Source organism: Bacillus rossius, chromosome 1, assembly GCF_032445375.1.
Source record: "Bacillus rossius redtenbacheri isolate Brsri chromosome 1, Brsri_v3, whole genome shotgun sequence".
Lineage (NCBI taxonomy): Eukaryota > Metazoa > Arthropoda > Insecta > Phasmatodea > Bacillidae > Bacillus > Bacillus rossius.
In genome coordinates, this window is record NC_086330.1 from 4,995,908 (window position 1) to 5,023,256 (window position 27,349).

At 40.5% G+C, this 27,349-nt stretch overlaps 1 protein-coding gene across 3 annotated transcripts in view; it reads right to left on the reverse strand.

Annotated features, from left to right (window-relative positions):
- LOC134531425 (sorting nexin-27) overlaps positions 1-27,349 on the reverse strand; it is an 86,258-nt gene that overhangs the window by 36,017 nt on the left and 22,892 nt on the right. For 2 of the 3 annotated variants that reach the window (XM_063367130.1, XM_063367136.1), the window contains exon 2: positions 988-1,090. In XM_063367130.1, coding sequence (XP_063223200.1) covers positions 988-1,090 — 103 coding nt within the window. Of the gene's footprint in view, positions 1-987; positions 1,091-4,886; positions 5,124-27,349 lie in introns of those variants that run through there. The other variant, XM_063367145.1, reaches the window with a different exon arrangement.

Below are 27,349 nucleotides of genomic sequence, written 5' to 3' on the forward strand. Positions count from 1 at the left end.
TGTAAATTGCAATAACAATTAGTTTATGCTAACTTACCCGAGATCTAACTACAAGTTAACCTTTACATCCTCCGGTTATGTACATTACTTAGTCGGAACTAACACTTACATTAGCCTAAAGTATACTTTCCACTCAAAAATGTGGAAACCGAGAAGGACATAAGCAATTAAATGACTATAGTTCATTTGTGGTAATTTTAACAACTAAACACTTAGCCGACCAAAAAAAAAATGTGAAAAATATAAATCCTAAAGACTTGAAACTGTTCCAGCTGACGCTGAATTTAATGTAAAGTTCAATTCCAGCCGACACTGAATCAGAATTTAATGTAAAGTTCAATTGTGACTGTATAAATAGTTCATAGTGTATAACATAATACAAGTGAGTGAATTTTAATTATGATGTGAACTACGGTGACTAATGTGAATAGGACTAGAAATAGACAGACTGATCTAATTGATCTAATGTTCAACAAACTCTGCTAATTAATACTTATTTTAATTGTTTAACATAATATACATTATTAGAAAGTTGTGATATAACTTTTATGCTAGCTAATGTATATATTGTACATATATTAGAAATAGTGTATGTAATCATATACATGTATTCCATAAAAATTGTAACCATGTTGACAAGCCCTATATTTCACGTAAGCGTTGCATTAAAGTTCGGCCTTGAAATTTTACTCTCTTCTCGCCCAAAGAAGTTTTGCTTCAAAAAAATCAAAATTATTTCATTCATAGATTTAAATAATGGGCAGTGGCTGTGTCATGGACACGGTTGTTTACGTGTACGTAACAGGTAATATTTTCTATATAAAATACTCTATTTTTTGAATGTTAAAATCATGTTGACAAGCCCTACATTCAGAGAGCCACTGCTCATCGACAGAGTCTAGTGGGTGCTAAGAAAATAAATACATAAATAAATAAATAAATAGTTTCCTGTCGAGACGGTAAATGAAAAGTTACAACTGCGTGCACCTGCTGTGTAACTGAGATGACGGCGAGCGTGAGGACGTCTCCTCCGGACTTGATGAGGTCCACCACCTGCTTGTGGGTGGCCCCCTCCACGTTCACCCCATTCCTGCAACACACACACACCCCCGGCTCCGTCACGGCGCGCAACAACCCCTCCCTTCCTTCAGCAGGGGCGTCTACCCCGGTGGCCCGGGCCACTCCGGGCTCGAGAAGTCCCTCGCCCGAGGGGACCGCTGGGATTCCAACCCACGAACCCAGATCACACTAACACGCATTCTCCCACCGTGCTCCTGAAATCGCCCTCAGCACAGTCACGGGTTCGAGTCCTCACTGCAACCCCGGCCAAAAACACCCCAACTCACAACACCTCAGGGCCACCAAACATCCGTTATCTATATCACCATTAAAACCTAACATTTACTTTCACGACTGGAGGTAGTTGGGCGGCAATCCGCGGCCTGGAACTATACCCGGGGGCCTGTGGTTCGATGCCCGGGTCTTGCACTTGGACCTCGAGGCCCGCAATGGCTGTGATGACAGGAAAGTTGCAGCTCACCCTGCGGCGGTGTTGCCTGATCGAGCAACAAGTCTGAGCCACGCCGAGGGAGCCCGCTTGCACCAGCAAGAGAGTGACCGTGAAAACGGGGTTAGATGTCGAAGCTACGTCTTACAGGAAACTTTCTGTATACTTTAAAGTTTTCTACTTACTGCACGCATGTAGGCCAAAATATTTAATTATTTATTTATTTATCAATTTGTTACATGCCTACCGACAGCATAAGGCCATGGGTGGTAGGCACGATAAACATAAAAAATTTACATAGACAAAACAACCACATGAAACAAAATGAACAACGTTGAGGATAATACTATAATAACACATACACAAGACAACACAGCAGGCAACTAACAGATAAACAAGAACAAGTTTTATAATTATATAACAACAATAAAGATAATCAAGAACCTGTTTATAAAAAAATTACATATGGTAGCATCATTAACCTTAAACATATTAAATTTAAATTAAGATAAGAAAAATTGTTTTTATACTACATTATTTTTTTGATGGGGAGAAATAGCAAACATGTTTATTAAAATTTGATATTATTCTGTATAATATATCATTTGTTTTGCCTAAGGAGCATAATAAAGGTGCAAGTCGACTGTTATAGGTGGGTACTTTATCCCAGGGCAGTTACAAAAAAAAATACAGAACATGTTACACAATTTAACTGTATAGTGATACTTGATGCTTTATGCAAAACATAAGCAGCAAAGTTTTACTCCCATGTAATTTAGTCCTTTTTCAAATCGCCTAGTGTTATGTTCAACTATCCTCAATTTACTAGCATTTCTGGTGTTATGTGTGTGAATATCTATGTTTTTTTTTCTTTTAAATTGTTTTTTTCCTTATGAATGAATAAAAGGGTTCTCAGAATGGGCAGTATGGAACACACAAGCACCGTATCCTAAGATAATGTATCGGTTACCCCACAGCCCCCCCCCCCCCTGGAACCCCTTGCAAACCCTACACAGACTCCAGCCGCTGCCCATCAGGAACAACTACGAACCGCAAGGCCTTGGCACATAAAACAAATACAATTACATACTCATCAAATAACTTAATAAAATTTTTACTGTAACCACTATTGCATACCAAAGAAGAATAAATTTGGATTATTTTTTATAAATTCTCAAAATAAAAAAACCCAAAAGTTTTTTTTTTTTCAAAAAATAAACATACAATGTAAAATATTAAAAAATAATTATAAGTCATGTGCTGCTGATTTCAATAATTTACGATTAGGGTGCAGTGATGTAAAAAAATGTTGGTAAACACTGAACTATAATGCACTGCAACAAAAAATATGTGAGCACACACTTAATATAGTACTTCCATTTAATTTTACCCTTTTAATTTTCCTCCGAAATCGACCCGTATGTTTAAAAATCTGACAGGCTAAACAGAGCAAAAACCACAAAATAATTAGAATGTGCGAGGAGAAAGGGACTACATGCAAGAGCAGTTTCCTAACAAAATTCCTCTACCCTTTCCTAAAGTAGTAAGATTTTAATACGGGGGTGAACACAACAAATTAAATCCAACTCAGAACCAGAACTCTCTTAAGTAGTAAATTATTGTAAAGTTTTAGGCTTGAACTGTAACAGTGTTCAAATTGACTAGGGCTGAAACAAAAAAAAAAAAGCACTGAATGAGGTTGAGACACTACCACTACCACTACCACTAAAACTATGTGATCCATATACCTAGCATAAATAATTAATAAATACAAAAAAAAACACTCTTGCATCATTCAGTCCTGAAAGCCGGATCTAACAAGCTTCCGTCATATCAGCATGCTCAGTTCCTAACCTGAGGTCATGATGAAAACAGGGTTGGAAAAAAAAATTTATACATTCTAAGATGGTTTGCTCTCATAAATGTGTGGGTCCAACAGCCAGCCCCTGACCTCTGGAGATAATGTTGTCACATTTGCCTATCGTCAGCTGACAGAGTTACTGACCTCGTGACCCATAAAACCAATATTTACAATACAGAGCTGAACACTCATACCTAAAGTGAAATAAATAAATAAATCAATTAATTAAATTGAATCTATAAAAAAGATAAATATACGTGATAATTAAAATAATCACAAAATATAAGTGCAATAAAAAAAATAATGAAAACTTTCTTATGAACTACACAGTATTTACACTGTACCTAATCACATATTACATTTTAAAAATTATCTTTTTCAACATCACACACTGCTAATGTAAATATGTGCTATCTATGCAGCTACATTTCTTGCAGTAGCAATGACACAATCATATTTGATCAGAAACACTTGCAAACTATCTGTTACAAGCGCAACCTGTCAGAGAAAGCCCTTATTGCTATAAAAAAAGCTCCCAGTATGTACTTCCTTAAGTGTTATTTCTTATTTACATAAAACTGATGGTCAACACAATGCTTCAGTTTATGGGATATAGCTCGCTATGTACAAACAAACCAATATTTCTTCGGTATCAAAAAAAAAAATCATACCATTTACCAAAACTTACGAACATATGGCAACAAAAACTAACTTCAGAATAATGTCAAAAGTGAAACATGTAAGTTATAATAAAATAATAAAATTGAGATACAAACTGCTGGGTTTATTTTTTGGCTCGTCTTGTCTGAGCTACTAGTGAAGAGCTGCTGAGTATTCTGTTATGGGAAAGTCGGAGCAAAAAAACAGACATGCAGACGACGTGCAACTTTCACCAAGACTGCGTTTATTGCAACATCACTTCTTCCAGGGAAGCCTAAGATGCACATAAAGTTCTATCCCTGCCCTATTACACCTGAACAATTCACCTTCGGCCAACCTCGGGTTTATTTACATATATTTATATTTCTCTGTTTATTTTAATGTAGCTATACTAACCTGACTAACCGTCCATAGTATTTTAAAGTGTTTTAATGTAGCTAACCTAACCGACCACTTTTAACATTTAAATTCAAATTTTCCTGCGCAAAAATAAAAAAAATAATCCCGAAGTTGGCCGAAGGTGAATTGTTCGGGCGTAATTGGGAATGGCATAACTTTACGTGCATCTTAGGTCTCCCCTTCTTCCCAAGGTAATACACAAATAAGTACCACCAACTGAGCATTAAACATAAAGACAAATTCACATACACGTCAAAATTGACTGATACCAACATATTCTTGGAGTGTTCACCCCATCTGCATAAGGCGTCCTGACTCCTGACACGTGACACATTTGCCGCGGGGGGGACTAGTGACTTGAACGTGAGATGGGGGGACTAGTGACTTGCACGCGAGATGAGACGACGAACAGAACATCTTCGGTTGGAACTGAAGGCAGCCGACGTGACGTGTGTGTACCTGAAGGGGCGACAGGGCACGGCGTACAGGTGGCAGCTCAGCATGTCCCGTGGTCCGGCGGGCGGGCGACTGTCGCCACTCTCACTCACTCTCACTCTCACTCCACTCTCACCGCGGGGACACGCCCCCCCGACTACTGGTAGGAGGGGAGGGGAGGGGAGGCCCCTCCAAGGCCGACAACTCGCGACAAACACCACAGCGCACGGAGCTGCGCCGTTGCGCAACGACTCCGCGCGGTCCGACACGTCACAACTGTAGCTCTCGAGCAAGAGCAGGGAGGGGGGGGGGGACAGTCCATCTCCAGTTATCAGCGCAGAGCGACACTCCACGACGCGTCATCACACCAGTGCAAAAAAAAATTGGTTGTCTGTAAAGTCGGTTTACGGACGATAGTTTAACGTGACAACGTCATAACAAAACATTAATGAAATTATTGCATACTTCTATGAAAAAATTGAATCATTTTTATTGAATTATCACTATTTTATATGGATACAAAGAAGGAGCGAAATGAAATCTACAATTTAAATGATAAATTTACTTTTATTTGCACTCATTAATTCAAATATGTTTATTTACTTTAACGAAGAGATTATTTTAACTATAACTTTTATACATGTTTGCTATTTAACTTCTTCCAATCCGTGTTATTCTGTTAAGAATAGGACGATGATAGGAAAAGTAGGAAACGAACGGGAGTGTTTCAAGTTTAATGTGCCTCGAAAAAGTCAAATCGATGGTTGTTACAATCGAGTGGAAGAGAGATAGATGCGGCGCAAGCGTACAATGAGCGTAACGGGACACAGCGTAACGTGACAATGTGTGTTACGGGACACTTTTTCGTGCGTGAAGCCGGCGTCATCGATTAATCAGACGTTATCACGTCAAAAAAATAAAACACTCGTCCTCGAGATCCCGACAGCGCTTCACCCGCTCACGCGGCGATCGAGGCGCGCGAGGCAGGTCATTGACACAACCCCCGGGAACTTAAAGCAACAACATGACGGACGTCAGGGAATATATTATCTTTGAAAGATTTGTGCAATGGGAGTGCATGACTTGATGTAAGCTTTTGGACATACGCCATTGCTAAGCACATGTATGTCTGTAGAAGAAAACTACAAAAAACCAAAAGACAAAAAACACAAATTAAGCAAACATTGCTGTTGTCAACAGGATTATACATCACATAATATTCCATAACATGAATATGGTCAACAGACAAAGAAAAACAAAGAAAAATGGACTAAGAGAACGAAAAAAAAAAAAAACACAAATGATGAATTGAACCCCAAAAAAATTCAGCACAACAGTTGAAACGAGACAAAAACACAACAAAACGAAAAGACGAAACAAACACAATTGTTTGCCAAAACAGAAACAAGCCAGCACAATAGTTGAAACGAGACAAAAACACCACAAAACGTAAAGACGAAACAAACACAATAGTTTTCCAAAACAGAAACAAGCGACGATTCGGGAACTGCTATCTGCTCCCGTCCTCAGGCAGAGACGCACATGGTACGAAAACACAGGTGCTGTTATGGAATATTATGTGGTGTATATATCCTGTTGACAACAGCAATTTTTGCTTAATTAGTTGTATTTTGATTTTTTGTAGTATTCTTCTACATACATACATGTGCTAACAATGGCGTATTATTGTATGTTGAATATCATCAACATGCAATAATAAAATAGAGGTGGCTACCCTTTTTTTTTAGTATGTATTTTGTAAAACAAAATTTTATGGGATGCTAGTAACAAGTACCTACATCAAAATAAACAAAACATGACGCCTTGTGGGAACTCTCTCAGAGTCGTTTTCGCGAAACCAGACTTGAATGGCTTTGCCTGACACCTAGAGCAACACGTACGACATACTACAATCCATGGTAGTAGTGAGGCAGCAAGGGGCGAGTAAGAAAAAGAACATACTACATAGAATTATTATGTTGAACGGTTTTCAGTGAAAATTACAAACCACTACAAAAGTGCATTATTTTCACTATTTAACAATGAATTTTCGTAAGGTTCAACTTCGATCGTCAACACAGGTTGAGTCATAGACGATGAAGAGTTAAGGTCATCTGTTACGTCCTTTTTCTTCTGAGAAAGCATTGTATGGATATTATGGCCGGCATTTGTAAAGAGCAATTTCTCGGTCGTTGATTGGCAAGGGTCCAGTTTGTCTGGCTTCACTCTCACCAGCTCATGCTCCGCCCTGACTCTTCCAGCATCCTGACTCTTCCAGCATCCTGACTCTTCCAGCATCCTGACTCTTCCAGCATCCTGACTCTTCGTCTGTGCTCTAGCTGCGTCGAAGGTAAAGATTTCACACACTACTACCCTCCTCTCTCCTTCTCCATTCTCCTCCGTCTTCCGCTATCCTTTTCCTTTCTCCTCCGTCCTCCATTCTCCTCTGTCCTTCTCCATCACCCTCCATCCCCCTCTGCCAACCACCGTCCTGGTCAGTCCACCTTCATCCTCATCCGCACTTCTCCTTCCTCCTTCATCCTCCCCCTCTTCACCGACGTTTCGGTCGACCTCGCAGTCGCCATCTTCAGGCTAGCGGGGACACGGCGACGCCGCGCTCGGGGGAGCAAACACGTGCCTGAAACCCGCCAATTACCTGAGCCTCGTAAACATTCCGCCACTCCACCCCCCCCCCCCCCAACTGCACCAGTCATTAGCGATGACGTCAGCGCCCGTCCTACGAGCTACTGTACTGTTTGGTATCACAGTCTTCTCTACTACTGACTGGTGGTCAGCTAGTTCCTGGGGTGATTTGAGGGCAAAAAAGTAAATAGTTTATTACTCATTTGTAGGGACCGGAAAAAATTCGCGGGTTCAATGACCTGCAGGATGAACTCCATAGTTCTACGTACACTCGGTCAAATGCCACCCACCCATTGGCTGCTGTCTTGTGAGACGTCCCAACGTAGCAGCCTGTGATTCGATAAAGCTTTGGTCGGGTGTTTCTCATTGGCCCAGAGTCATCAAGGTGAGTTGTGAGCCAATAGCAGAGGCAGCACTGAGGTATAACTATTTGTATTTTAGCCTGTCGCGAAATGAATTCGCCAATTTTTCCGGTCTCTACTCATTTGTTGTTACGTTGCACAAAACATGCACAGTTCACTAATATCCATTGAAGAGTTCTACTATCCACCTCCTGGCTCCAACATCAGATCAATTCGATGTTGCCAAATTATTGTATGGTCATCCGGATTACACATAGTTACCAAGTTCCAAATCGACACGACGATTAGAAGTAGGTTAAAATCGACCTCCCAAGATTTGTTTACACAGTTCTTTAATAAGTTACGAGTGAAGCTAATAAAAATGTGTTAATTAGAAAAGGATGTTTCCAAACTAGTAGCCTAGCGGATCCGTGATGACCCTGTAACAATGGCAAGTATTTGTATCCAACTACATTTGACAACAGAGTTGGAGAGGTAGTACTGGACGACAAATGACTTAAAATTTTCTACATCAAATAAATTTGGGCAGATAACCTCAAAAAATTTTTTTTAATCATGTCACCATCAAAGTTTATTCTTGGTCTTAGCTATATAAAACTTTACAATTTTAATCTCATTTTGAGATTGAATAATGAACCACAGCTTTTGATGGAATTTGCTTTTTAATGTTACTTCACTTTAATAACCTCTTTATCATGCGTTATTCGACATTTTAAAGATTTTTTTGTTCCGGAAACTGATTTAATTTCCGTTTTCGCTAGGCACGATTTTGATTGGCTGATTTCACTCAACATCCAACATATTTAAGAAACTGTTTCATATTCAAAATATTTGATGAAAAAAAAAACAGGTCATCGAACAGGTCAAACAAAACATGGCTACGCTAGTGATGACATCATAACACACTTGAAGATGTTGGAAGCGAAAGATTGACCACGTGACAGGGCTTTTAAGAACCCCGCCTACCAAGCACACAGAGCTTCAAAGGAATCCACGTGATTTGAAAACTGCGCAACACATCAAAGTGGTGTCTATTTACGGAAAGCATTAAAAATACTCTGATGTCGGCTAAGTAATTCTGTTTCCATGTTTCCGTTTTTAAACTCTATTTTCATGGGAGTAAAAATAGCTTACACGCGTGTTTTCAGATTAATGTTTCAGCTCGAAGCACACGGGTACAGATTCTTGAAAGCACTTAAGGGACTTGCATTACCCCTTTATCTTCATTTCTCGACCATATAATGTTACGGTCACCGCTCATGTGCACGACGAGAAGACTGCGCGCCAGTCCAGAGGAGACACCGCGCTAGAAGCACCAGCGAGCGAAGCGCTTATCATCCCGCCTCGCCGACACAGATACACCCCTGACGAGACCGCAAGCTCCAGGGATATACTGAAAGTCCACAGCAGTGGTCGCGGCCATCTGTGTTGCTTCCGAATGCTCACAAGGTTTGCCGATGCATCATACATGCGTCTACCAACTCCAGGTTTCCAGGGATGCGACACTCGCATCCACTGATGCGTTCCCACATCCATTAGCTTCGGAAAAAGTATCGTATTTTCCTTGTACAGTAATATTACTTCGGAGTTTTGCCGTAAAAGTTGTTGCAAACGTAATGTGTTGCAGGGTTATAACTCAAATAGATACAAAGAACAATGTTAGTAAAAGTTTTACGATGGCTGAACTTAAAATTATTAGTATATTTAATGATCATTATAAGTATTTTTAATACATTTGTTTTATATTTCAATAGCTAACCACTTTATAACAACACATACGCTACATTTAATTTTACCAAAGGTGTTCGTAGTTTGTGTTTCGCTGAATCTCCGTCAGTGGCGGATCCAGAGGTTCACCTAGGAGGGGCACTCTAGGATTTCAGAATAGCCAGAGAAAAAATGTCTTAAAATTACTAAATTTGTATTTAATCTACTCACACTACACATAACATCCAACCACCAGATTTTATGATTCTACAAGAATAAAAAATTCATTAATTATGTTAAAATATTTTATTGGTTTCAGAAACAATCATTTTGTCGGCAATATTAATGTAGCAGACAATTGGTTTTTCGGGGGGGGGGGGGGCACTTGCCCCTGGTGCCCCCCCCCCCTTGATCCGCCACTGATCTCCGTAGACATCAAGACACGAAAATGACTGCGTGCACTTTAAGGTAGAACGACTGTACCGAATACGTTAGCAGTAAACGTATCCGGATAGCAACAATCTCTCCGAAGAGCGTTCGTTCCACCAAGGCTGCATGTGTAGTCAGAATCAGGAATCAGGAATCAGGAATCAGGAATCAGGAATCAGGAATCAGGTATCAGGAATCAGGTATCAGGAATCAGGTATCACGAATCAGGTATCAGGAATCATAAATCAGGTATCAGGAATCAGGTATGAGGATGGCATTCGCAGGAAGAGATGCCCTTGAGCAAGGACACTTTTCGGCACACCCGCGTAACTTGGGACCTTTTTTATGCATCCATACTTTGCTTGCTAACAGCTTGCTACAGTAATGACAGGGACTTTATAATCAGAAACTGTCGCGTTTTCTCTTTCTCTATCTCTGTTTACTTAAAATTAAAACGTTGAGTTGTACTTTAAATTACATTCATAGAAAATATGCAGTATTTGGTTCAATGTTTTATGTCAATCTTAAAGAGCAACCCCTTTTCTAGAAATAAAAAATCTAAAATGTTAGTAGTTAACCATTTCAACGAGAAGTTAAGTTACATGTGACTAATATAAATGTGTAATATTATGAGAATGGTAGGAAATGAATTTAAATCATAGATAATGTAATAAAATGTCATTATTACTTTATCATATTTGTAATGTAGCCAGGGACGTGGGCAGAAAGAGGGGGGGGGGGGGGCCCCGCCAAAACTGGCAAAGTAATTTTTACTGCAGATATTTACTTGAATATCGTAGTGTTAGAACACAAAAAAAAAAATGTTGAAGGGCAGGTAACGGAATTATTTTAATTGAAAGACACACACGTGTATAGCGTCAACTATTTAAATAAATTGTAGTCCAAGCGTACTATCCAACTTGTGGTGTATTAAAAATGAAATGACTGCAAATATATACATATTTATGTACCATCTAAGTTGAATAAAAAAAACAATTGTAATAATATAATTAGTATCAGGTGGCGATGTGAGGTGTTGTCGGGAAGGGTTTTCGGTATGGTTGGTTTGGGGGGGGGGGGGAATTAGGGTGCCAAGATGAGTCTGGTCATGTCCCTGAGTGTGGCTAACCCATCCTAACCAACTGTTCACAACATTCCACGGCATTTTTATCGTAGCTAACCTAACCAGCCGTCCACACTTTTAAAAGTTTTTTTGACGTGAAAACGTCTTATAAATCGATGAACGCCGGCTGCACGCACGAAAAAGCATGACTCATTGTCACGTTCCACCTGAGCCGAACGTGCAAAAACCGGCCAACCACCGTGCGAGAAAATCTTCTATAATATCGAACAGGTTAAAGGCGGGGCTTTTTAACTAATTGTTCGTGATCATATTAAAACACATTATTTTTAATTAAATTTGCAAAAAACTGTAAATAATATTTGAAAATTCAAAAGTACGCAATTTTTCATCGATGTTTTCTTATGACGTTATCACGTAAAATTATCGTCCGTAAACCGACTTTACAGACAAACCCCCTTCTTTTTTTATAATGTAGCCTGACAGCTGTTATCTAATTGGTCCGGCACCGAGTGTTGGTGCACTGCAGGCGGAGAAGCGACGCACACTCGAGGGTAAGGGGGTTATCAGCGGCGGGCGCTGGGCGCTTATCTGCGGTCACCTTCGGTCCCCGGCCTCCGGCCAGCAGGTACAGTCCGCTCAGCCGCTGCAGTGGCGGCTGGACACTCACCTCTAGCTGAGGGGAAGCCTTCTTCTCACTGACGAGAGAGCCAAACGCTGGGGCGGTGCATGGGCTTTCGTTGACTTGCCCGGCAAGTAAAGAGGTCGAGTAAAGAGGTCGAGTATGTGCTCTCCTTTCCACTCGACAGGCTGCGCAAACACCTGATAATTATCGAGTCCATTTCTTTCGTTCAAATGTGTGGAATTATTTACTAGCAACAAGTACCTACATCAAAATAAACAAAACATGACGCCTTGTGGGAACTCTCTCAGAGTCGTTTTCGCGAAACCAGACTTGAATGGCTTTGCCTGACACCTAGAGCAACACGTACGACATACTACAATCCATGGTAGTAGTGAGGCAGCAAGGGGCGAGTAAGAAAAAGAACATACTACATAGAATTATTATGTTGAACGGTTTTCAGTGAAAATTACAAACCACTACAAAAGTGCATTATTTTCACTATTTAACAATGAATTTTCGTAAGGTTCAACTTCGATCGTCAACACAGGTTGAGTCATAGACGATGAAGAGTGAAGGTCATCTGTTACGTCCTTTTTCTTCTGAGAAAGCATTGTATGGATATTATGGCCGGCATTTGTAAAGAGCAATTTCTCGGTCGTTGATTAGCAAGGGTCCAGTTTGTCTGGCTTCACTCTCACCAGCTCATGCTCCGCCCTGACTCTTCCAGCATCCTGACTCTTCCAGCATCCTGACTCTTCGTCTGTGCTCTAGCCGCGTCGAAGGTAAAGATTTCACACACTACTACCCTCCTCTCTCTTTCTCCATTCTCCTCCGTCTTCCGCGATCCTTTTCCTTTCTCCTCCGTCCTCCATTCTCCTCTGTCCTTCTCCATCACCCTCCATCCCCCTCTGCCAACCACCGTCCTGCTCAGTCCACCTTCATCCTCATCCGCACTTCTCCTTCCTCCTTCATCCTCCCCCTCTTCACCGACGTTTCGGTCGACCTCGCAGTCGCCATCTTCAGGCTAGCGGGGACACGGCGACGTAGCGCTCGGGGGAGCAAACATGTGCCTGAAACCCGCCAATAACCTGAGCCTCGTAAACACTCCGCCACTCCACCCCCCCCCCCAACTGCACCAGTCATTAGCGATGACGTCAGCGCCCGTCCTACGAGCTACTGTACTGTTTGGTATCACAGTCTTCTCTACTACTGACTGGTGGTCAGCTAGTTCCTGGGGTGATTTGAGGGCAAAAAAGTAAATAGTTTATTACTCATTTGTAGGGACCGGAAAAAATTCGCGGGTTCAATGACCTGCAGGATGAACTCCATAGTTCTACGTACACTCGGTCAAATGTCACCCACTCATTGGCTGCTGAGTTTTGAGACGTCCCAACGTAGCAGCATGTGATTCGATACAGCTTTGGTTGGGTATTTCTCATTGGCTCAGAGTCATCCAGGTGAGTTGTGAGCCAATAGCAGAGGCAGCACTGAGGTATAACTATTTGTATTTTAGCCTGTCGCGAAATGAATTCGCCAATTTTTCCGGTCTCTACTCATTTGTTGTTACGTTGCACAAAACATGCACAGTTCACTAATATCCATTGAAGAGTTCTACTATCCACCTCCTGGCTCCAACATCAGATCAATTCGATGTTGCCTAATTATTGTATAGTCATCCGGGTTGCACATAGTTACCAAGTTTCAAATCGACACGACAATTAGAAGTAGGTTAAAATCGAGCTCCCAAGATTTGTTTACACAGTTCTTTAATAAGTTACGAGTGAAGCTAATAAAAATGTGTTAATTAGAAAAGGATGTTTCCAAACTAGTAGCCTAGCGGATCCGTGATGACCCTGTCACAATGGAAAGTATTTGTATCCAACTTCATTTGACAACAGAGTTGGAGAGGTAGTACTGGACGACAAATTACTTCCAATTTTCTACATCAAATAAATTTGGGCAGATAACCTCAAAAATTTGTTTTTAATCATGTCACCATCAAAGTTTATTCTTGGTCTTAGCTATCTAAAACTTTACAATTTTAATCTCATTTTGAGATTGAATAATGAACCACAGCTTTTGATGGAATTTGTTTTTAATGTTATTTCACTTTAATAACCTCTTTATCATGCGTTATTCGACATTTTAAAGATTTTTTGTGACGGAAACTGATTTAATTTCCGTTTTCGCTAGGCACGATTTTGATTGGCTGATTTCACTCAACATCCAACATATTTAAGAAACCGTTTCATATTCAAAATATTTTATGAAAAAAAAAACAGGTCATCGAACAGGTCAAACAAAACATGGCTACGCTAGTGATGACATCATAACACACTTGAAGATGTTGGAAGCGAAAGATTGACCACGTGACAGGGCTTTTAAGAACCCCGCCTACCAAGCACACAGAGCTTCAAAGGAATCCACGTGATTTAAAAACTGCGCCACACATCAGGTGTCTATTTACAGAAAGCATTAAAAATACTCTGATGTCTGATAAGTAATTCTGTTTCCGTGTTTCCGTTTTTTTAACTCTATTTTTATGGGAGTAAAAATAGGTTACACGCGTGTTTTCAGATTAATGTTTCGGCTCGAAGCACACGGTAAAGATTCTTAAAAGATCTCGAAGGATTTGTATTATACGTTTATCTTCATTTCTCCGCCATATAATGTTACGGTCGCCGCTCAATGCACTGGGAGAAGACTGCGCGCCAGTCCAGAGGAGACACCGCGCTAGAAGCACCAGAGAGCGAAGCGCTTATCACACCGCCTCGCCGACACAGATACGCCCCTGACGAGGCCGCAAGCTCCAGGGATATACTGAAAGTCCACAGCAGTGGTCGCGGCCATCTGTGTTGCTTCCAAATACTCACAAGGTTTGCCGATGCATCATACATGCGTCTACCAACTCCAGGTTTCCAGGGATGCGACACTCGCATCCACTGATGCGTTCCCACATCCATTAGCTTCGGAAAAAGTATCGTATTTTCCTTTTACAGTAATATTACTTCGGAGTTTTGCCGTAAAAGTTGTTGCAAACGTATGTAGTGCAGGGTTATAACTCAAATAGACACAAAGAACAATGTTAATAAAAGTTTTACGATGGCTGAACTTAAAATTATTAGTGTATTTAATGATCATTATAAATATTTTTAACACATTTTTTTTATTTCAATAGCTAACCACTTTATAACAACACATATGCTACATTTAATTTTACCAAAGGTGCTCGTAGTTTGTGTTTCGCTGAATCTCCGTCAGTGGCGGATCCAGAGGTTCACCTCGAGGGGGCACTCTAGGATTTCAGAATAGCCAGAGAAAAAATGTCTTAAAATTACTAAATTTGTATTTACTCTACTCACACTACACGTAACATCCAACCACCAGATTTTATGATTCTACAAGAATAAGAAATTCATTAATTATATTAAAATATTTAATTGGTTTCAGAAACAATCATTTTTGTCGGCAATATTAATGTAGCAGACAACTGGTTTTTCGGGAGGGAGGGGGGCACTTGCCCCTGGTGCGCCTCCTTGGATCCGCCACTGATCTCCGTAGACATCAAGACACGAAAATGACTGCGTGCACTTTAAGGACGAACGACTGTACCGAATACGTTAGCAGTAAACGTATCCGGATAGCAACAATCTCTCTGAAGAGCGTTCGTTCCACCAAGGCTGCATATGTAGTCGGAATCAGGAATCAGGAATCAGGAATCAGGAATCAGGTATCAGGAATCAGGAATCAGGAATCAGGAATCAGGTATCACGAATCAGGAATCAGGTATCACGAATCAGGTATCAGGTATCAGGAATCAGGAATCAGGAATCAGAAATCAGGTATCAGGAATCAGGTATGAGGATGGCATTCTCAGGAAGAGATGCCCTTGAGCAAGGACACTTTTCGGCACACGCGCGTAACTTGGGACCTTTTTTATGCATCCATACTTTGCTTGCTAACGGCTTGCTACAGTAATGACAGGGACTTTATAATCAGAAACTGTCGCATTTTCTCTTTCTCTATCTCTGTTTACTTAAAATTAAAACGTTTAGTTGTACTTTAAATTACATTTATAGAAAATATGCAGTATTTGGTTCAATGTTTTATGTCAATCTTAAAGAGCAACCCCTTTTCTAGAAATAAAAAATCAAAAATGTTAGTAGTTAACCATTTCAACGAGAAGTTAAGTTACGTGTGACTAATATAAATGTGTAATATTATGAGAATGGTAGGAAATGCCAATTTAAATCATAGATAACATAATAAAATGTCATTATTACTTTATCATATTTGTAATGTAGCCAGGGACGTGGGCAGAAAAGGGGGGGGGGGGGGGGCGCCAAAACTGGCAAAGTAATTTTTACTGCAGATATTTACTTGAATATCATAGTGTTAGAACTCAAAAAAAAATATTGAAGGGCAGGTGAACGGAATTATTTTAATTGAAAGACACACACGTGTATAGCGTCAACTATTTAAATAAATTGAATTTCAAGCGTACAATCCAACTTGTGGTGTATTAAAAATGAAATGACTGCAAATATATCTATGTATGTACCATCTAAGTTGAATAAAAAAAACAATTGTAATAATGTAATAATGTAATAATTATTAGTATCAGGTGGCGATGTGAGGTGTTGTCGGGAAGGGTTTTGGGTATGGTTGAATTGGGGGGGGGGGGGAAATTAGGGTGCCAAGATGAGTCTGGTCATGTCCCTGAGTGTAGCTAACCCATCCTAACCAACTGTTCACAACATCCCACGGCATTTTTATCGTAGCTAACCTAACCAGCCGTCCACACTTTTAAAAGTTTTTTTTGACGTGAAAACGTCTTACAAATCGATGAACGCCGACTGCACGCACGATAAAGCATGACTCATTGTCACAGTTCCGCCTGAACCGAGCGTGCAAGAACTGGCCAACCACCCTGCAAGAAAAAATCTTCCATAATACTGAAAAGGTTACGGCGGGCTTTTTTAACTAATTGTTCGTGATTATATTAAAAAAAAATTATTTGTAATTAAATTTGCAAAAAACTGTAAATAATATTTTTGAAAATTAAAAAAGTATGCTATTTTTCATCAATGTTTTCCAATGACGTTATTACTTAAAATTATCGTCCGTAAACCGACTTTACAGACAAACCCCCTTCTTTTTTTATAATGTAGCCTGACAGCTGTTATCTAATTGGTCCGGCACCGAGTGTTGGTGCACTGCAGGCGGAGAAGCGACGCACACTCGAGGGTAAGGGGGTTATCAGCGGCGGGCGCTGGGCGCTTATCTGCGGTCACCTTCGGTCCCCGGCCTCCGGCCAGCAGGTACAGTCCGCTCAGCCGCTGCAGTGGCGGCTGGACACTCACCTCTAGCTGAGGGGAAGCCTTCTTCTCACTGACGAGAGAGCCAAACGCTGGGGCGGTGCATGGGCTGTTGACTGGCCCGGCGAGTAAAGATATCGAGTAAAGAGGTCGAGTAAAGAGGTCGAGTAAAGAGGTCGAGTAAAGAGGTCGAGAATGTGCTCGCCCTTCCACTCAACAGGCCGCGCACACACCTGATAATTATCGAGTCCATTTCTTTCGTTCAAATGTGTGGATTTATTTACTTTTTTTTTTTAACGGCGCGATATCAGCGATACCCTGAATACCTGCGGGTCTCATGATGCGTGTGCCCATTCGTACGTCTTCTGCTACATGTTATTCCGGGCAAAGCCCGAACTAGCCTCACCACCTCCTCCTCCTCCTAGAGCTGAGCCCGTGAGGGTATTCCCGGAGCACTACTTTGTTCTTGAACTTTCCAAGCATATATCGGCTTGATAGATGATGACCTTGGAGAGTGTTTGGCCTTAAGATGTTCCATTCTGCCTTATGAATGGTTAGAAACCGTTCTGTGGGCCTTTACAAAGAATAACATATCCATTCTGAATCACCGCCGTGCCAGCAGCCAGAATGAAGCTTTGTCAATTGTGATAAAAAAAATCCATTCCTTTTTGTGTCCGCACATTAAAAACGGCGTTTGGATGATTTTACTTTGCTAACAGTCCGTGTGGAATCCCTCACATGTCCACTGTGTCAGAACGGTTAGCCTGTACCTGACACAGCAACATGTGAGGGCACCGAATTCCACACCTTTTCTGGTGTTCTCTCTTCATTGCCAGCTTGCCGTGTCCTTAAAACCTGTTCTGCTCCTTTCTGCCGCATCCGCTTTCTGTTTCCTTTCTTTCCGTTCTTGTACCATCTTCTTTTGTCAAATTGGTAAAATTGTCATTCCGACGTCTGCTACAAGTTGTTTCGGGCCGAAGCCCGGCCGAGCCTCACCACTCCTCCTCCTGGGACTGAACCCGTGAGGGTGTACCAGGAGCACTACATACATAGTCTGTTCGTCCAGATGTCAACTGGTGGTTTGATGGCATCTGGACGACTGGCCTTCAGTTGTACCATATGCCAATATTAGAATGGTATGTACCATTATTTTGCCTCAACCAGAAACAACTTATCCATTCTGTTTGAGCCGCCGTGCCTGCAGCCAGAATGTAGCTTTGTCAGATTGTAAGATATACTTGTCCATTTTGCATCCATGCATAAAATGTACACGACGGCTGATGTTAAAAACACTACAGTCAATCCTTATGTGATATCTTGTATGTCATTGCACCGGGACGGTTGCCTGTACCCGGGGCAACGAACATGCAAGGGCACTGATCCCACAGCCTTTCTGGGTGTTCTCGATCTCTGCCTTCTGCGACTTGTCCTTTGCCTTTCCTTTTCCTGTTTGCTGATTATTCAGCCCCTTTCCTTCTCCTGTTTTTTTTTGTCCCTTGCCTTGCGTTCTTGTTCCTACTTCTGTTGTCATTCTGATAAAATTTTGTCCTTTGTTAAAATTTTGGTCCATATATAAAATTTCCATTTGTATGTGCTTCCGAAAAAATATCACAAGTTTTTTTGTAGAATATCCAATGTTTTCGTTTATCTCTAAAATTCCCTTTAAAATTGTTGGTCCTGAATAAAATCTCTCTTTAGTCACATCCGTAAAATCCCTTCTTCTCCTTCTCCTCTGGTTTGTCTCGTCCTTGTTCGTGTTTGGTTGTAAGCTTGTATGCCGAATGACATCACAACCTTTTAACCAGATGGTATACATTAAAAGGTTTTGTATGATCGAACACAAAACGACCATATGTCATTTCAGCTTGCCTTTTGATTTCTTGGAAATCGACGTTCATCCAAAGTCTCTCGAAGTTGGCGCACAACAGGGACCTCAGATCGTTGATATGCAGAGGGATATTGTTCCTCGCAAGTAAATGTCTATCGACAATATCCATGTTCGGAAAATTTATCATCTTCCCTCCTTCCATACTGCGCACCAACACTGATATCGCAGCTTTCTGGATTTTTGGCTCATCCAACTTGGAGAGCCCCAAGTCATACTCGAGTTTAGCATAAACGCTTGATGGGTCTTGTCCTCCTTTAGCGCTGGTATGCACCTCAGGGATGTCTTCCTCCAGCTGAATAGAAGGAACTGTGCTGATTCCATACTCTGATATTGATCTCTGGATCTGGATGTGGGTGATCAGTTCTTTCTCCTGAGGTACATCCGCGTTCAAAGAGGCCAGTTGTTTTGCATAGTCGTGTTCAGCTTTTCTAGTTTGATCTCTGGTAATCTTGTCAATGGATTGAATATTCCTTCCCTCACGTACGAAACACATAGGTCTCCATGTGCAAGGCCATCTAGGGTTACTCCCCATATTGATGTTCGAATGGGCCTTCTTTTCTTCCTCCATCCATTTGTCGAAATCTTCCTTATAGTCTGCTACAGTAATCACTCGCACACAGTCATCGGCACAGAAGACTAGCACCTCTCGTTCCTGTCGGTGGCGCCATCACGGCCTGGTCTGGTCCCGCGCAGGGCCGCCTCGCAGTCACGTGGCTGGAGTCTGGCGCCGCCGGGAGGGGAGACGCGCGCGCCGGCACACAGACCCGGGGCGCGGCACGACCACGGAAGCGGAAACAAATCCGCCAGGGAAAAAGAGAGAGAGAGATTACCTGGGAAAAGAAATGCGGTACGAGGAAGTCGAGTCGCGAATTTCCTTCACCCCCCTTTTCCCCACACAAGGTTACAAACACGTTTAGCTCCGCCTACCGGGGCACACAAACGGTGCGCAGATCTTCAGGAAAAACAACGCGATTTCAAAACTACTCAAGATATCCGAGTGGGGTCCGCTTACGAAAAGCATTTAAGAGTTCGCTGAGGGCCGAAAAGTACTTTTGATTTTGGGTAAAGTTTTTAAGCAGTATTTTTAGAAGAGTCAGAATGGCTAAAACGCATGTTTTCAGAGTAAATTTTAGGCGTAAAACAACTGGTATAGATTCTTGAAAGCACTTAAGGGACTTGCATTACACCTGTATCTTCATTTATCCGCCATATAATGCTACGGTCACCGCTCAAATTTCACAGTTATCCTGTGACAAGAAGACTGCGCGCCAGTTCAGAGCCTTGCGCTTAGAGAAAAGTGTTCAACATATAAATATCATACAGCACAAGAATTCCGTTGAAGGAACTTAGTCATGGAAAAAATATAACACAGACGAACACAGTGGCCTAACAATGACGAGACAGATTAAATGCAGACTGACAACAAACAAGGACAACGGTGCAAACAGATAAACACAGCGATGAAGATAAACAAGTACTGTGGACAACACAAGGACGATAGCACTGAGGAACACAGAAGATTTCCAATGAGAACATTAGAACATTTGCGACGTTTCGGGAACTGACATCTGTTCGCGTCATCAAGCAAAAGCAGATTTAATGTGATTTAAATTTATTCATTTTCCGAAATTTTTAAATGCACAAAAATAATAAAAAGTTAAAAATAATTCCATCCAGCACTGTGAAATATAAATTAATTTAAAAATTGAGAAAAAAAAAATTGAAAAGTTTGAGATAGCTCAGACCAAAAATAACTTTGAAACTGACATTACTTAAAACATATTTGAGGTTATCCATCCAAATATATTTGATGGAGAAAATTGGAAGCCATTTTCCGTCCAATTCTTTTCCTCCAGCTCTATTGTCAAATATATTGGAGGCGAATATTTGACAGTATGACAGTGCATTTAGGCCCTTACTGCCACGAAGTGCGATCGTAAAAAATTGATTGTCCGTAAAGTCGGTTTACGGACGATAGTTTAACGTGACGTCATAACAAAACATTGATGAGATTATTGCATACTTTTATGAATAAAATTGAATCATTTTTATTGATTTATCACTATTTCGTATGGATACAAAAGGAGTGAAATGAAATCTACAATTTAATTGATAAATTTACTTTTATTTGCACTCATTAATTAAAATATGTTTATTACTTTAACGAAGAGATTATTTTAACTATAACTTTTATACATGTTTGCTATTTAACGGGTACACATATTTTGCCCTACAGGCGTTTGCCCTAAACGTAGGGCAAATGCCTGTAGGGCAAACGACTTTAGGGCAAATACCGTTTAGTGCAAACGACTGTAGGGCAAACGCCGGCAAGCACTTATGTTTTGGATTAACGAAACCACACCAACGTTTAGGGCAGACGCCTGTAGGGCAAATGCCTGTAGGGAAAACGACTGTCGAAAAACTTCTTTTAGGGCAAACGCTTTTAGGGCAAATGCCGGAACTTGGTCCGAATGGGATTATCAAACATTTTGTGCAAACGCCTTTAGGGCAAATGCCTGTAGGGCAAACGCCTGTAGGGCAAACGCCTGTAGGGCAAATGACTTTAGGGTAAACGAAGTTTAGGTTATTTTGGGTAATGTAGGTTTTTTCAATTATCGATTCAAACGGTGTTCTTGTAGTTTATATTTTCTCCGCAGGTAGCAATACCTCAATAAATGTTTTCCCTCTAAATGCAAAGTTTACAAAACCGTCGCTAGATGGCACTTATGTAAGCCTATATCGAGGTTTGGTGGGAATTCATGTGGTATGAACTTCCTAGATTCACCAACAGATGGTACCCTTCCCTAAGTTCAATGTTATCGAATATTTTTTCTGTAAAATATTTCGGAACATTAGGTGATGTAAGGTCTTCGACCAAAAAAAATTGTATAATAAAAAAACTGTATTGGCGATTTAGCAAAAATATTGCTGGAAAAAGGTTCAACTATTTTTCCGGGACTTTGCTTATTTCAATTTCAACTGTCAGACGCGCATTACGCTATGATTACTTAAAATATTACGAGCATATAGGTAGATAATGCGAATACTAGCTGTTAAACATTTTCTTAATTAGCATAATAGTACTAATGCGGTTAAACTCCTACATATTGTTCATACTATTTAATTCTGGAATGTATACACAACATACAGCTGAAGTACACAATGAAGAAGTATTCCAGTTCGTTTTGTTGTGGGTTTTCCATAATTTGCATTCAGTTTGTAATGTTTGTGTTAGATCACTTTGACGTTCAGTTATAAGAGTTGGTCGATAATAGTCATTGGTTGGCATGATTCTTAAAATAGGCTATATCCGTAATATAATATATATAAAAATATATCCATAATGTTTCCCATATTTTCATAGTGGATTCCACTTATATTCCCAAAATAAAATAATGAAAATACGTAATGGTATTTCTCGATAATAATAATGTGACTAGTCCACCGCACACAGAACGACTTTCCTTGCGGGATTGTATGCATATTTGTTTGTTCCACAATATTCCTTCCTTCTTCCGAAGTGACTTGTAGTAACGCGATGTAATGTTCACACTTACTTAATAGTTCATTTTCAGAAAGATCACACCCTTGTACATCAGTAACTTGCCCTGATGAGAATCCATAGTCAACATTTGGTTTAGTCGATTGGAGTTCACGCCGTTTTAGTATCAACTGACTATCTTCTTGGTAAGCCAGTTTACGCCGAGTTGTGCCATGTCGAATCTTTTTACGAATGACTTTCTTGTGTATTGAACCAGGGCTCCTACCTGACATTTTTTTGAAAGGACTCTTCTCCCAAGCTAAACCTTTCTTGAATCTTGACCTGACATGTAACATTTACGCTGAAAAGAGCCTCGCTGTGTCTGTGTGTAGGTAATTTATTATACTTCACTTGTTCCCATAAAACTTATTAGGGGTTAAGCTATAGATGGTCTGGGCGAATTAGCAAAATATGCACACTCTCGATGGAAGTATTTTCACCACATTCTAGAAACATATTAATAAAACGACAAATTTAGTTGGGCATATGTTATATAAAAATTGAAAATGGGAATGAAGGTCACGGAGGCTATTTTAACAGTAACTTTTAAACACTGAAAATGTTTTTAGAAATGCATATGTATAATCCTCTGCCTTAAATTATTTTAGGGTCATCGTTTTAAGTGAAAATTCCAGCAGGCAAGGATAATAAATTTTTGTAACCTCCTTTTGTTTACACTTGTTTTTATATATAGCAGCAATATTAAAATAAGTTAATTCGTTCGCTAGTTAACCACCCCCCCCCCCCCCACATTGGAAAATATTACATTAACCTCTCTGTTAAAAAATTATTTAAAAAATACAATCCAGTCACTGAGATTGGCGCACCATCTGTTGTAAGGTTCAATTACCAGCTGCATTCGTAGACTTTAACATTGGGAAAGAAAACTGTATGTGCTGCCATCTAATTTGTGAATTTTGTACTTTGTACTCATTTGGAGAATGGTTACAAACTTTGTCAACAGGGGCGACACACGTAAGGACATCTATCTTTGAAAAGGTTCGTAGGGCAAACGCCTGTAGGGCAAACGCCTGTAGGGCAAACGACTTTAGGGCAAACGACTTTAGGGCAAACGACTTGAGGGCAAACGCCGGCAAGCATTAATTTTCGGATTATTGAAAATTCGCAAACTTTTAGGGCAAACGCCTGTAGGGCAAACGCCTGTAGGGCAAACGCCTGTAGAGAAAATGACTGTCGAAAAACTTCTTTTAGGGCAAACGCCTTTAGGGCAAATGCCGGAGCTTGGTCCGAATGTGATTATCAAACATTTTGTGCAACTGCCTTTAGGGCAAACGCCTGTAGGGCAAACGTCTGTAGGGCAAACGCCTGTAGGGCAAACGCCTGTAGGGCAAACGCCTTTAGGGCAAATGCTTTTAGGGCAAACGCCTGTTTGGAATGAGAAATGCGAGAATATGCTTCGAAAATGCGTTTAGGGCAAACGCCTGTAGGGCAAACGACGCACTCCATATTTAACTTCTTTCAATCTGTGTTATTCTGTTAAGGATAGGACGATGATAGGAGAAGTAGGAAACGAATGGGAGTGTTTCAATTTTAATGTGCCTCGAAAAAGTCAAATAGACGGTTGTTCAAATCGAGTGGAAGAGAGATAGATGCGGCGCAAGCGTACAATGAGTGTAACGGGACACCGCGTAACGGGACAATGTGCGTAACGGGACACTTTTTCGTGCGTGCAGCCGGCGTTCATCTATTTATTAGAAGTCACGTCAAAACGGAAAAGGATCCGGGAGCGCTAGATGTTTACGTTTCACTATCCGCCTCCCTGTTCGACAGAGCACTGGCACGTAGCAAATTGCAATTTAATGATATTAGTCATCACGGTCACGAAACATCTTTGAAGTAACTGTGAGATACGAGAACAGAACACGGTCGTAAACAACAGAGATAAACCGCAGTGCAGTGGTCGAATGCGCAGATTATTTTAAGGAATTTAGGACGTAAACAAACATGGCTGCCAGCGAGTCCAGGCACGCGGTAAACGGATAGGGGAAGCCTTTTTTTCACAGACGAGAGAGCCAAACGCCCGATCGCGCATCTTCCGTTTTTTTTTTCTCTGTTCATTGTAAATAAATATGGCGGTGTTTTTAAAAGGAAAGACCATAAACAAGGCAACGGTATTTATTTTTACACCGCCATATTTTTCGTTTGACGTGTGACCGTGAATGTTTATTTTGAACAACTAATGATAACTAATGGTCAATTAGGTTAGGATAGCTACATATTAAAAAGTTATTTGCTAAGCAACCATAAATTGATTTTACAGTATTTTTAATATAGCTATACTTACCTAATATAACCAACCATCCACAATGTTTTAAAGTATTTATAATGTAGCTAACATATCCTAGTCGACAGCAAAATTTAATTCCACACCGGTTTATACAATGAGATAGAACGGCGTATGACGTATGAGTAAGCTACATCCCAAATAAATACACCTGTTGTGGTACGGAAAAAAAAAAGCGAGCATGAAACTTCGGGGAACTTCGGGTGTGGCTCTCTCGTCTGTGAAATGTAGGCTAAACGGATAGAGCTGTAGCAAACCGTATATGTATTCGGTACTGAGTAACGGGTGCGCCATCTAGTATCGAGTAACGAAACGTTACACACGAATGCATTTCGTTACTCGCATTTTACATAGTATGGAACAGTTCACTTGTAGTTATACACTTTACCTATTAAATCAAATTAAATTTAGAATGACTTAAACACAAGTCTGGTTCAAAATACGGAAAATGTAAAAAAAAAAATGCACCTTACGAAGTTTGGTATGTACCTAATGTATAAGTATGTTTTCAACAAATTACGAATGTTGCGACGGCGCGACGTCATACTGTACGCGTACGCAATACGACTCGATACGTTGCTCTAACATTACATAGCATGTTATGAGGTATCAGAAGTAACGAGTAACATAACGATACGATAGTAACGAGTACTAATTGTTATAGTAACTAATATAACGGGTACGCTTTTTGACGTGACAACGTATAATAAATCGAGGAACGCCGGCTGCACGCACGAAAAAGGATGACTCATTGTCCCGTTACGCACATTGTACGCTTAAGCCGCATCTATCTCTCTTCCACTCGATTGGAACAACCATCGATTTGACTTTTTTCGAGGCAGATTAAACTTGAAACACTCCCAATCGTTTCCTACTTTTCCTATCATCATCCTATCCTTAACAGAATAACACAGATTGAAAGAAGATAATAGCAAACATGTATAAAAGGCATAGTTAAAATAATCTCTTCGTTAAAGTAATAAACATATTTGAATTAATGAGTGCAAATAAAAGTAAATTTATCAATTAAATTGTAGATTTCATTTCACTCCTTCTTTGTATCCATACAAAATAGTGATAATTCAATTAAAAATAATTCAATTTTATTCATAAAAGTATGCAATCATTTCATCAATGTTTTGTTATGACGTTGTCACGTTAACTATCGTCCGTAAACCGACTTTACAGACAACCAATTTTTTTTTTTTTTTTTTCGTTCCTTTTACACCTCTATAAACGGAAGAGCAAATCAGCGCGTTACGGCCTGAAGCCCTAGCGACGCGGGGTTTTGTTTCCGAGGTTGGCAGCTTGGAGCGGCGCGGGAATGCGGAAACTGACTGTTCCTGGCACTCGCTCGCAACCAAACGGAAAGTATCGTCCAATGCGCCGAGACTTGTGACTCGCCAAAATTGTGAAGGGGGAGAAGGGGAGGTGGGGCAATTCTAACCTAGCGGCAAGAGTGTTACGATATTATTGACATGCCGTGTTAAATTATATTACTACTAATTTTACTCCTATTGTAGTTCACTCGCATGGTTAATAACTAGAAGCGGAAATATTCGCGAATTCATTTCGCGATAGGCTAAAATACAAATAGTTATACCTCAGTGGTGCCACTGCTATTGGCTCACAACTCACCTGGATGTCTCTGGGCCAATGAGAAACACCCAACCTAAGGCTTTATCGAACCACAGGCTGCTACGTTGGGACGTCTCACAAGACAGCAGCCAATGAGTGGGTGACATTTGACCGAGTGTACGTAGAACTGTGGAGTTCATCCTACAGGTCATTGAACCCGCGAATTTTTCCGGTCCCTATTAATAACGTGTTTGTTAGCCTATAATGCACTCGCATACTAATGTGCCTTTTTCCCACATTCAAATCCAAACTGTGGAAGTCTATCATGCAGAAATTTAGGCGTCAACTCGATATTCCCTCGTGAGTTCCATTTTCGGTTTGGCTCGCGCTAGTGTGAATTTGTGAGAGCCCTGATTGGCTGTTCCAGCTGTCTGTCCGGCATGGAGGTGGTTCACAGCCTCCCTTATAGCGCATTCGTGCAGACACTTAACGTGACCTGCGAAGATGCGATAAAAACATAATTCGGTAAATAAAAATACTGTCTTTAAGACGACAAATTTGTCGGCGCTGCACTGTGTGCAATATGACCAATCTAGAGGGACAAAACTATTTTTTTTCGACTTTTTAATTATGGGTTGTGGTTATTGAAATGTTATCGTAGACACTTCAGACCATTCTGTATTGTGCTTGGTTGACCATTTAAAAAATGCTGCGTGCCTTCTGGAGATCTGATAAGAGAGCTGTATCGGAGGAGTGCTCCCGGCCGGGGCAGTATTGGTGCGGAGTGCGCTCTTTCAAGAGCTGGCACAGTTAGTGCGAGTGGTATTTTCTTGTTTTGTGATCATGGAAGACGTTCATAAAGGTATGTTCTTTAATTTGTATGAGTAACGCATACTAAATTGTGAATATTTATCCATACATTTATAATTTATTAACTTGCGAAAAATAACAATAAAATGTAAACGTCATAAATTTCAATTAGAGTTATAAAAAAAATGTCCGCAATATAC